We start from the raw sequence: 13,539 nt of genomic DNA on the forward strand, positions 1-13,539 counted from the left end.
ATCCTATTGAGAATGCAAACGCCTGGTACTAAACACAAGCCTGCGGCACAATGAATTTTCAGATGAGTACAAGTAAAATAAACAAATACACAAGAAGAATATCTTATTCTTTGCTGAACCAGAATACAGAGACTTAGGGGTTCCATCAAGAACTCTCTTATCCACAAATATAACTCCTCTAACTGAATAAAAATCTTTTTTTTTTTTTTTTACTAGCAGTCATAAGAATAAGAGATAGGCAGAGTAAGGTAGGTTTATGAATTTATCTTTAAAAACTGTGAAATGAAAAACGTAACAATTTGCTGAGACTTTCTCCTTGATACTATATTCAACTGTGCCTCACCTGAGGCCTGAAATTCTTCAAATATATCTGCTTACCTTTGTGACAGCTTTTGAAGAAAAGGTAATTTCATCAATAAAAGTGACAATATCATCTGGATCAAGCCTATCGAAGTACTTTGAACACATATCATATGCATGTAGCCATTCATCCACGGTTTCTGGTATCTTTTTAATGAGATGGTGATCACCATTCCAAAAGAGTTTTTGTAACCAGACAGCATAAATGGAGCTTGCTGACAGCATGCTGCCATCTTTTTTAGGAATTTTGGGAGCCAGTTTGGAAATAGATAAGATATTTTGACTTGTAAGGATGGGCTCCAGTGTTTCCAGAGGGTTTTCATTTTCATCTGTTAGCTTTTTGTAATTAAGACCTATTAACAGAAGGAGAAAGACGAAAACAAAATAAGAGTTATTTTTAGTTGTCTACTCAAATTCTACATTTATGTGTAAAACACTCAGCACTAAATCAGTATCTTCAGAATCTGAAAGACTCTACTCTGTCTCCTTTTAGAGTCACACATAATGACAGACTGGGCAGGAAGACAGATTTGTATACAAGTAGCACTGGGATTTTATGATTACCTCATGTGCGTGAAACGTCTCAAATTCCTGGAACATATTTTAACATTACATATACAAACTGAAAAAGTAGATTCTCGAAGAAAAAAAAAATAGAGAATGTATATAGAATCGTGCAGCTATTTTTTTAATTTGAAGCCTAGAAAACCTCATGCACCTCAAGACATAAGTCTTCCTTACTCAAAAACCACGTATTGTATTCTGATCATGTAACAATTGGTACTTGCTACCTATCTTGGCAAAAAATGCAAGGCACTAACCACAAGTAAACAAAGGAAGGTCAGCTAGAGACAGGACGTAGATCCATTTACATGAATATCTATATAATTCAAGAGTCCTGTTACTACTCTGGTTCCTACAGGAAGAAAACTCTTGTAAATTATTATAGCAATAACAAAACATTTCTAGCAACAATACTATTTTATTCTCTATGCATCTAATTCCTAAGACAACCAACTTCTATTGCCATGTGTTTCTTAATATACTTAGGGCCTGTAACCGCTGCAAAAACTTTGACGTTGTCCCTTGCCTGCTATCGATAAACTATGCTGAACACTGAGAACTTAATTATTAAGGGTGTAATACAATAGATTTTATTTTTGGTTGTACAAAGTGACGACTTTATGTTTGACGTATGGTCCTAGGACTTTTTTTCTGAGCAACATTTAAAATAAATTTAAAGGCCAACAGTAACTTGACAGATTTTTCTTTGACAAGCACTGTAGAACTCAAGTGTTTAAACACATTAATGAGAACTGAAGGCAATACCATCCCTCAAAAAAACTACTGCCTTTTTTTCTTCTTGCAATACATAAATTCATATCCACAATCTCCCCAAATTGTGCAGCAAAGTTAGTGGCTGATACACATGAGGTTCCAATATTGAACAATTAATTCATCTCCACAGCAGGTAATCCCATACAGTGTGTATTTTTCATTCTGAAACTGGAATTGGAGTTATTGAAATGAAATTCAAGATACTGCTAATATTTGACTAACAAGCAAATTGAAACTTGTTCAAAATTTCAGAGTGCTTTCCAGCAGATCATTTTTATAGGCATTGTCCGCTAACATAGGAGGACAAATAATGTAATTCTGCAAAATCAAAAGGTAATATCAAGGAAAAAACACAAAATAAAATTACTCTCTTTAAAACAAAAAACAAGCAAAATGTTTAAAGCTTCTGATACATTATGTAATTCAGACTTTTGAAAGGTAAACTGTCTTAAGTTCTTTGAGAATACTCATGTCAAACTTGCAGTGTTAAAAATTATGCTCTAGGAGGTCTGTATTTTTTCTTGAAAAATACACTATGAACCACTGCCAGTAATTTTAACTTGCATCACCAACAGAAATCTGTTCTTAAATACTTTTTGTTTGCTATGACAGAGTAAACTAAATTTCCAGTAATACAAAGAGAAGGAACTTACTTCTATGAACTGTGACTGACCTACTAAATTACTTGCATTCATCTGAAATGCTCATTGAAAAAAACACTACCTGGAGAGTATGAACTAGATAAACATAACCATGTCAACACTCACATTACAGAACAATAAACACAGCTATGAACAAAAGAAACAGGAACTCTCCTACCTGGTGCAACTGCTTTGAATTTTTTGAGGAGCCGGATGTGAGTTTCAGGTTTAACAGCATGCTTCCCCACTTCTGAGCAACCACAGCTTTCAAGGAGCGTAAAATAATAAAGCAATCGCTGGTGATCTCTACCTTCAATACTTGGGTAAACATATTTAACCATGTGTTCATGTAAGGTTTCAGGACTGTTTTTCAAAGTTTCAAAAAGACCAAGAGTTTGTGCTCTTTCTTCTATTTCCTGTGTTGACAATCTGCATTTAGAAAGAGTTTTGGCGTTATTAAAGGTCTGGGCATGCTATGAAACTCTTCAGTTATCATAGAATCACAGAATGGTTAGGGTTGGAAGGGACCTCAAAGATCATCTAGTTCCAACCCCCCTGCCATGGGCAGGGAAACCTTCCACTACACCAGGTTGCCCAAAGCCTCATCCAACCTGACCTTGAACACTTCCAGAGATGAGGCATCTACAACTTCTCTGGGCAACCTGTCACACTTGGGAGACAGGACAATACTTTCCTCTATTTAAGCAGTAATGTTCAACTTTCTAAGACGTTTTGAAAGAGTAAACACTCTTTCGTAAGTATTCAGGTAACTGTTATCCTCCATAAACATAAGCTAAGGAGCTCTTGTATTTCCTGATCTTGTTATCTGTTCACTTGGACATGAATTAAGAGTCATGAATACTGAAGTGGATTCAAAACAGCATTTCACGTTTCTAATTATAGCTATAAGTAAAAGTAGACATATGTCCAGAGTATATGTAAGGGAAGACTTTTTAAAAAAAAAAAATTGTGGTTGAGAAATTCTAGAAAAGCCTATTGCCCAATTAGAAGTTCTCCCAGTATATCATAGAATCATCAATGGTTTGGGTTGGAAGGGACCTCAAAAATCATCTAGTTCCAACCCCCCTGCCATGGGCAGGGACACCCTCCACTACACCAGGTTGCTCAAACCCTCATCCAACCCGGCCTTGAACACTTCCAGGGATGGGGCAGCCACAACTTCTCTGGGCAACCTGTTCCACTGCCTCACCACCCTCAGAGTGAAGAATTTATTCCTTATATCCAATCTAAATCTACCCTGTTTCAGTTTAAAGCCATTGCCGCTTGTCTTACCATTTCATGCCCTTCTAAAAAGTCCCTCTACAGCTTTCCTGTAGGCCCCCTTTAAGTACTGGAAGGCTGCAATAAGATCACCCTGGAGCCTTCTCCAGGCTGAACAGCCCCACTCTCCCCAGAGTCTAATCATACGCCATGTTAGGTAGTATGTTTCACTTGGAAATCTGATGCCTTCTAATCCCATTTGAATTCTTTAAACTTTTAAAATTAATTAAATGAGAATTTCAACATTAATTTCTCCTAAGTATAAATACCATACATAAGTTAGTGTTTCTCTTTGATATCCAAAGAAAATATGTCTCAGTTTCATTCCTAAAGATTACTTTCTTGTAGCAAATACCACAAACACAACCTTCTCTCAGTTTAAAATCAATCTCTGATTTCTAAGGGAGAGTAAGTTATTTTGAGTTATTTTTACATCTAGAACCTATCTCAGTTAGGTTGTTAACCTTGTAAGCATTATTTTAAATTTCTAAATCCTTGTTATTTGTTGTGTCCTACTATAAGAATGAAAATAAGAATGATACTAATGGAAATAAAGCATCATTCACTTTTTATATAAAACAAAACAGACAGTTTGGATTGAATTATTTCAAGAGTGTGATCCAAATATATTTTTCTGTCCACACCTAAAATTCAAACTAAAGGCTAGATGGACATTAAATTATACTGAGGTACTACAGAGGTTTACTGTGTGTTTTTGGGGTGCAGGAGTGGGGAAGGTGGAAGGGTTTGTTCAGAAAGATTCTGGAATAATAGATTCTGTGAGGGGTAAGCATAACATTTCCTGTGACTGAAATAATAAAAGGTATTTTCTAGATTTTTGGTAATCAAATTTGATCCTATTCTTCAAAAGAAACAATTACATTTCCACTGAATAAAAAAAATAATTCTAAACCATTTTCATCAGACTCAAAATCACGGCATAACAGAAAAACATGATGTTTATTTGTCATAAAGTAATCAAAGAAATAGTTAATACAGACTAAAGAAGTGCTTCTTTTGAGCTTCTCCCTACATAAAGTGGCTTACAGAAATACTACACATTTGGTTAAACCGATTAAGTCTTAGAATAAACTTCTTTTCCGTTCCAAATGAATGCATAATGAGGCATGCATTATTAATGACATAATCCCAAGACTAAAATACACTGTAATGGCCATATGCTGTCAATCAACTTTAAAATGAGATTATGATACAACAAAAACATGCTCAGCAGCATATTATGCTATTATACATCAATTTTCAAGACTTTTTCGAATTTCATCAGGGAATAGGTTGTTACTTTGTACTTCAGTGATTTCAGAATTCCATGAATACTAACTCATGGAGGACAAGAACAAAGAAAATGATAGAAAAATGTTGCAAAATACCTTAGGTAATATTCTAGTCCCAGAGAAGTCAGCTGGCTCTTTCACATTCACCCCAGTGTTGCCATGTTTATACTCTGACTGTCTATTTTGTTTAAAGCACTAAATAATTTAGCAGCCTCAAAATTTTGAGGGTACGACTTCTCTGTATTCCGGAGGAAGCAAAGAAAATCTCAGAAATGTTATTTCATCTTCTCAGATCTTGCACTAACATCAATCAGGCTTTGGGTTTTTTTAAGCTTCATGTTTTATAAAACATAGTAATGCTTTTTAATTAATAGTTAATGTTAAGAGAGGTACAAATACTGCTGCAAGCTAAAGCTGCTTTCACAATTTAAAATTTGAAACAAATTAGACTAATTTGATCATGTATGTCAGAACAGTAGCTAAGAGCTGCTGTATTACACAGGAGGCTCCACATCACTGTCATCTAAATGCACTATTCAGGCAAGTAGCTTTGCCGATCATCGAATGGGTTTATTCACCTTCCAGTGGGCAAAAAGTTCTTGTCTGACTGACAAGATGTCCAAGTTTGTTTGTGGTCTTTTTTGTTTTGTTTGTTTGTTTGTTTTTTTGTTTCTTTTTTCAAAAAAAGAAGCCCTAGAACCAACTCTGGAATAGAAAAGAAAAGCATTCATACAATCATAGAATGGTTTGGGTTGGAAGGGATCTCAAAGATCATCTAGTTCCAACCCCCACCATAGGCAGGGAAACCCTCCATTACACCAGGTTGCCCAAAGCCTCATCCAACCTGGCCTTGAACACTTCCAGGGATGAGGCATCCACAACTTCTCTGGGCAACCTGTTCCAGTACCTCACCACCCTCAATGTAAAAATTTTCTTCCTTATATCTCATCTAAATCTACCCTCTTTCAGTTTAAATCCGTTGCCCCTTGTCCTATCACTGCACGCCTTTGTAAAAAGTCCCTCTCCAGCTTTCCTGTAGGCCCCCTTTAAGTACTGGAAGGCAGCTATAAGATCACTCTGGAGCCTTCTCTTCTCCAGGCTGAACAGCCCCAACTCTCTCAGCCTGTCTTCAATGCAGAGGTGCTCCAGCCCTCGAATCATCTTTGTGGCCCTCCCCTGGACTTGCTCCAGTAGCTCCATGTCCTTCTGTCGTGGGTTAGGCTGAGTCCGGCAACCAAACCCACGCAGCTCTCCCAGTCCAGTAAAATGGAGAGGAGAGAAAAATGTAATAAAAGAGCTGAGGATCGAGACAGGAACAGAGGAGCACCCACCAACCACGGTCCCGGGCAAAAGAGGCTTTTTTCTTAATGCAAAACTATTTATTAACAGCTACCTAGAAAGAGAAAAGCACACAAAAACGGTTACTTAAGAGAATAACAAGAAAACAAGGCCAGGTCTTAAAAACAACACCACTCCCCCCCTCTTTGCCTCTTCTTCCCGGCTCTACCTCCTCCCCCCAGCGGCGCAGGGGGGCAGGGAATGGGGGAGTGCAGGTCAGTTCATTCCAAGTTGTTACTGCCGCTTCTCTTAAAGGAAAAGGAGTCCTTACACCATTGTCCCTTGCTCCAGTGGATCCCCTACTCACGGCGAAAGCGTGAATCCTGCCCGCTGGGGGGCAAATCCTTACCCCATCGGATTTGCCCCAAGTGCGGGCTTTACCAGTCCTGGGCTTTTAAGGAGCCGCAGCCACTCGCTCTGGCGTGGGTCATCAATAAACTTTAAATGTGCTCCGGCGTGGGTCGTCATGTCGACCTTAAATGCATCTCCGTACAGACTCTGAATGCGTAAAATGCGTAAAATGTGTCTCTACCTGTGCCCATGATTCACAATAGCCTCAGGCTCAGGCATCTCTTCCCGACGTGGGTCATCCACTGGTTGCGAGTGGGTCTCTGCTTGCTCCACCGAGGACTTGTTTGCAAAGGGCCTGCTGGCAAGGGGGACTCAGCCGCGGCACTCGTTGTTCCGTTCCATCTTCACTGACCTCTTATCTGTGTGGCCGTTTCTCTTAGATTTCAGTCCTGTCTGGGTGAACTCGGCCCGGTGGGCGCCCCGGCAGCGGGGCTCTCCCCGAGTTCCCCAAGCGGCTCCGCCGCCGCCATCCTCGACGGAGCGGGCCCGGGCCGGCCCGGGCCGCCGGCCCGGCTGGGAGCCGGGAGCGGGGGCCGTGCCCCCCCTCCCGTCTCCTTGCTCCTGGGCAAAGGCACACCTTTCCGGTTCCTTTGTCCGACGTAAATAGGGCAATTCGCAGAGGCGCCGATTGGCTCAAGCCCCGAGGGGGACAGGAGTCCGGTCTGATGGGCAGCTTCTGCCACCCGGACCTCCCCTCCCACTTCAAACCATAACACCTTCTTATGTTGGGAACTCCAGAGCTGAACACAGTATTCCAGGTGGGGTCTCATGAGAGCTGAGTAGAGGGGCAGAATCACTTCCCTCAACCTGCTGGCCACGCTCCTTTTGATGCAGCCCAGGATACGGTTGGCTTTCTGGGCTGCCAGTGCGCATTGCCAGCTCATGTTGAGCATCTCATCGACCAGCACTCCCAAATCCTTTTCCTCAGGGCTGCTCTCAATCCATTCTTTGCCCACCCTGTATTTCTGCGTGAGATTGCTCTGACCCACGTGCAGGACTTTGCACTTGGCCTTGTTGAACTTCGCAAGGTTCATACAGGTCAAGCTCTCCAGCCTGCCAAGGTCCCTCTGGATGGCATCCTTTCCCTCACACCTCCCACCAATGCCAGGTCTCGCCTGCTATAATCTTGTAACAATAATCTTTCTACAAAAAAATGAAACTGAGATGAAGAGATGAATAATGTGAATGGGAAGCTCCAATAGATGTATTTCCTTTGCTATTATGTAAAAGAAAGATCAACGAATAGCAAAACACTTTTATAAAATAAATAATTATATAAAAACTATCAAGGTACAGGACATATTCCAAGTGACTGTAAAAAAAACTACAAGATAAGTTGGTATTGGAAGAGAGTATTAAGTGTTCAAAGCCGTGGAAAACTAAACACTAAAACAAAGTCCTGAGATACTTACAAGAACAATAAAATGCGTATAGATTTTTATCCTTGCTTGTAACACCTATTTTCATGGCTGGTTACAAAAGTGTCACGTGGAAAAGATAAAAATTCCTAAACTATCACAACGCAAAAAATATGAAACGACAAAACAAACTCTACTTACCCTCCAATTTATTTAAATTCCCTGATACGTTAACACACATTTCTGTGTAACAGAATCCTATGTGTATTTGCAGAGGAGAACTTACCCACTGTCCGTGAATAAAAATTCCAGATGGGTCATATAAACTTCCCAAAGTGGAACATTGTATCGCTGAGCCAAAGAAACAGCAATCCTGTAAACGTTTTCTTCAAGTGTTCTTACAGAGGAGACACATGAAAGAAAATAAGGAAAAGTTACACTAAGCCCCTAGAGACATGACATGAACACAAATATTTATACTAGAAAAGTAATGATTTAATTTTTTTTTTCATAAACCAAGAAACTAGAATCAGTTAGATAAAAATACATGAAGTGTGTGTTCTTGTATTTGCTTACATTCAACCCTTCATTTAGGGGGGGGAGAGGGGAAAGGAGCAGGGCAGGGTGGAAAGAAATCAAACTACAGAGTTACTCCAAAGAATGGCATCTACTCCACATAACACTGTGGTTCTCAATGACAGTTTCTGCTTAACCTTTGTGCTAAAGCAAAAACCTCAGTTTTCATCTCATTTCAATCACAAAGCAATAAAGGATGTCGTGTCATGGCATTTATTTGATTTAGTTGCAACACCTTCAGTGTTTTAGCACCACTGGTATGTAGGTCCTCAAAGGTCGTCTTAGAACTTCATAGGCAGAAACGCTCTTAGTGTTTGCAGACTAAAGAAAGTGTGAAAATGTCCAGCTCCACTCTATAAATGTCCATGAAATATTAAAAGCTGTTTTTTTTATTACTGCATATCTCTTTAACACAACAACAAATGTAGAATCTGTTGAGTAATGAAAGCATGAAGTTAACTTCATGTTAATGTTTACTAATCTGCTAAAGCCAGTACGGCTCAAATAGACACTGGTGGGTTTTGGTTTTATGGTGGTATAGCAGCAATACAAAACTATTAAGGCTCATGCTGGATTTGTTGAGGCTTGGTTTTAGCGTTTCTTTCAGGACAATTTCAAGAAAAATACTATCTGATTATAATTGAATCCTAATAGACCTGTCATGAACAATATTTTAAAAAATGTATTTAATGTGAATACTGCTGACCCCATTGTTTTAGATTCTTTAATTAAAAAGTCACGTGGGACTAAGGAAAAAAGCTTTAAACAACATGAACTGCTACATTGAGACTATCAGTAAATTACTTCACAAAATTACAGTAACATCACTCTTCTACAAACTCATGTTAAAAAGAGTTTACTCCATAAACATGAGTGACTTTAGCGTATTATGCTTAACATCTTCCTTCAGCTCACTACATTGTTTTCTGTAATACTGGGGAGTGGGGCAGAGACTTTCCAGAGCAACAATAACTTTTAGTACAACATTTTCTATACTGTAATCATCATCCACATGTGGCAATAAAAGGAAAGCAGAACATTTCTCCCTTCCCAGATTAGAGATCAAATCCTCTCAGTTCTTTTTTTGTCATTTACAAACATAGATCTATTCCATATGTTGATCTATGCTAAACAAAGCTCACAGCTGTTTATGATTTTCTCTCCGCCCCTTGTGAACAGTTGACACTTCTATACACCTTAATTCTGATTTTTAGACACTCAATCTGACGTATCGTTACATTCCACTGTGATAGTTGCTGCAGATATTGCAGAATTAAAATAAGATCTAGGATACAGAGTAGAAAAGCAAAATGCCAAGAAAGAACATAACGCTGAAAAATCTTCACAACCAGCTATCAGAATAGCCTTTGCATTATAACTATTGCCCTAATAGTTAAAACCAAAACCAAACCAAACCACAAAGAAAAAACCAAAACAAAATAAACCACAAGAAAACCCACGTACAACCCTCTTGAAATGACTCTTAGTAACAAACCCTGAAAAATATTAGGCTTTTTACACTGAACAACGTATTTAAATTTAAGGAGGCAGAGCACAAGCTTTAAACCAAAAAGAAACAGATTTATAAATAAATAACAATATTTATTGAAATACATTTAAGAAGGAGGAAAACCAAAAAACTACAAAAAAAACCCCAAAACAACACACTATCCTGTCCCTTCTGTTCCAATGGCTGCAACACCTTTCCTGATTTTCCAGCACAGCAAGGCTTCCTGCACCCAACCTCTCAAAACTAGACTCAATACTTCAATACAAACAGAACTGTTTTTAACCCAGCCAGCAATGATGTACAAGAGGATGATGATCTAAACTTTTTCAAGAATACTCATTAAGAGTCATCTAATCTTTAGAGGCAGATGCTCTATTCTATTTTTCACCATTAAGAAGCACCATGACAACACCACATTGTAAATTCCAGATTAGTAGCCACAGTTTGTGCAAGTTGTCATTCAGCAGATAAAAGCAGATCTTTTTTTAATGAGGGATACATAACAGCTGTTGGCAAATCACAACACACATAAACTTACATTCCTTTGCACTTTCCAGAAATCATGTGATGTACTGTCCATAAGGAGATTACGAGTTAAAGTGAAGGTGAAGATTGATGCAAGAACTGCACAGCGAGTATGTCACTGGCTAAGGGGAAGAGAAGAGAGGATATTCATAGAATGGTTAGGGTTGGAAGGGACCTTAAAGATCATCTAGTTCCAACCCCCCTGCCACGGGCAGAGAAATCCTCCACTACACCAGGTTGCCCAAAGCCTCATCCAACCTGGCCTTGAACAATTCCAGGGATGGGGCATCCACAACTTCTCTGGGCAACCTGTTCCACTGTCTCACCACCCTCTGAGTGAAAAATTTCTTCCTTATATCTAATCGCAATCTCCCCTCTTTCAGTTTAAAGCCATTGCCCCTTGTCGTATCACTAAACAGTCTTGTAAAAAGTCCCTCTCCAGCTTTCCTGTAGGCCCACTTTAGGTACTGGAAAGCTGCTATAAGATCACCCCGGAGACTTCTCCAGGCTGAACAGCCCCAACTCTCTCAGCCTGTCTTCAATGCAGAGGCGCTCCAGCCCTCGGATCATCTTCATGGCCCTCCTCTGGACTTGCTCCAGCAGCTCCATGTCCTTCTTATGTTGAGGACTCCAGAGCTGAACACAGTATTCCAGGTGGCGTCTCATGAGAGCAGAGCAGAGGGGCAGAATCACCTCCCTTGACCTGCTGGCCACGCTTCTTTTGATGCAGTCCAGGATATGGTTTGCTTTCTGGGCTACCAGCGCACACTGCCGGCTCATGTTGAGCTTCTCATCCACCAGCACTCCCAAGTCCTTTTCCTCAGGGCTGTTCTCAATCCGTTCTCCACCCAGCCTGTACTTGTGCATGGGATTGCCCCGACCCACGTGCAGGACCTTGCACTTGGCCTTGTTGAACTTTATGAGGTTCTCACAGGCCCACCTCTGAAGCCTGTCAAGGTCCCTCTGGATGGCATCCCTTCCCTCCAACGCGTCCACAACACCACACAACTTGGTGTCATCTGCAGACTTGCTGAGGGTGCACTTGATCCCACTGCCCACATCTCCAACAAAGATGTTAAATAGCACTGGTCCCAGTACTGACCCCTGAGGAACACCACTCGTCACTGGCCTCCACGTGGACATTGAACCATTGACCACAACCCTTTGAATGCGATATTTGGGAAAACGTACCCTGGAGGCGATGAGGGTAACAGCACTATTCTGCAGGCTAGTCCTCAACACTAATCTCAATACTTTCATTTAGTTAAAAAAAAAAAAAAAAAAGTACAATATATTACTTTTCCTTGTATCATCAATTCAGATACAGAGTATCTTGACAGAAGGAAAAGATGACCTTTAGGAATGATCTAATAACTCTCTGCTTAAAAAGTAAATACTACAACAACTTCCAAAATTAACTGAGCAGTTCCGAAATGAATGATGGAGCTCCTGGAGAGAGACCAGGAAAGGGTCATGAAGATGACGAAGGGACTGGAGCATTGCTCCTATGAGGAAAGGCTGAGAGCTGGGACTGTTCAGTCTGGAGAAGAGATGGCTCAGGGGGGATCTCATCAAAGTAGTAAATACCTGATGGGAGAGTGCAGAGAGGATGGGGCCCAGTTCTTTACAGTGGTGTCCAGTGACAGAACCAGAGGTAATGGGCACAAACTGAAACCCAGGAGGTTCTATCCAAACATAGGAAACACTTTTGCACCATAAGGATGACAGAGCACTGGAACAGGTTGCTCAGGAAGGCTATGGAGTCTTCATGAGTCTTCATCCTTGGAGATATTCAAAAGCTGCCTGGACACGGTCCTTGACAACTGGCTCTGGGTGGCCGTGCTTGAGCAGGGGACTTGGGCAAGGTGGCCTCCGGAGGTCCCTTCCAACCTCATCCGTTCTGTGACTTTGACTCAGAGAAAGAGGAACATGATACGAATGCTTTAGCTGCACAATAACTCAGTCAATGATAGATATCAGGAGTGGCTCTTGCAGCTAGTGGGGTCCATTCCCCCCCAAACTTTACAAATCTGACTAAAACCCTATCTTTCTGCCTTAAGAGCAGCAGGCAAAGGCTGCATAAGGCACTGGAGCTTTAAGGAAATGATGTTGTATAAATGAAAGACAGTAACAAGGCATTCATTGTCAAGATAATACTGATAAGAACAAGTAGTTGTTACATCATGAAAAACTGAAGTGCCTTCACCCTGTAAACAGCCTTTTAACTTTCCTTTACACACTCCTTTTCGCGCCCAGCCCTGACTGCCAGAGAAGTCCCCACTGAAGGCTGCTCTGCAGGCACAGCCTGGATGTACCTCTTGCGTGCTGCTGCACCAAGACTGGTGCAAAAGCAAAGTCAGAAGCAGTTCTCGTAGATGGCTCTGAGCCACCCTGCCTGTGTGCTAGCACATGTGTCCAAAGTACCAAAAAAATATGCCTGTGCAGTGGCGTTCAGCTGGGATTTTGCTGACTATCTTCAAGCTCACAGAAATAATGTTTGGCAGTACAGAGCAATTAATTTTTTTTTCCTGTTGTGCTCTCTAAAACCTCTGTTGTATCACACATGTGCCTATGTTTACTCACAACCACCGTCTTCAACATTTTCTGTGGGCATCAATCATCTACAAAGCATTAGAACCACCACTGGATTCAACCACAATAAAGGGAAATGACATCCACTTTTCCAGTCATTCGTCCTCAAAAAACCACTTTTTTAAAAAATTAAAGAAAATCCAACTTGGAGAAGTGAAATTAATATTTAAGCCATGAGTCTTAATTTCCTCTCATCTTTGAAGCAGGAAAATGAGATGGAAGGCTACAGCTCTTTTTTTAAGTTTTGCAGCAGCAATGCATCAGGGAGAAAAGGCTGTGTCTACAGTGGCAACAGAGAAGAGCAGTACAGCAAAAGCACACACGATGGTTCAGAAGCTAATGTCACTAATAAGAGCTGAAGTATATTCAAAGTGGTT

At 40.5% G+C, this 13,539-nt stretch overlaps 1 protein-coding gene across 1 annotated transcript in view; it reads right to left on the reverse strand.

The window, feature by feature from the left end:
- NBAS (NBAS subunit of NRZ tethering complex) overlaps positions 1-13,539 on the reverse strand; it is a 189,876-nt gene that overhangs the window by 58,383 nt on the left and 117,954 nt on the right. Inside the window, exons 42-44 of the mRNA XM_086631399.1 lie at positions 8,246-8,356; positions 2,518-2,768; positions 379-713 (exon numbers count right to left, since the gene is read on the reverse strand). Of these exons, the coding sequence (XP_086487525.1) occupies positions 379-713; positions 2,518-2,768; positions 8,246-8,356 (697 nt within the window). The remainder of the gene's footprint in view (positions 1-378; positions 714-2,517; positions 2,769-8,245; positions 8,357-13,539) is intronic.

Source organism: Tauraco erythrolophus, chromosome 2 (assembly GCF_009769465.1).
Source record: "Tauraco erythrolophus isolate bTauEry1 chromosome 2, bTauEry1.pri, whole genome shotgun sequence".
NCBI classification, from domain to species: domain Eukaryota; kingdom Metazoa; phylum Chordata; class Aves; order Musophagiformes; family Musophagidae; genus Tauraco; species Tauraco erythrolophus.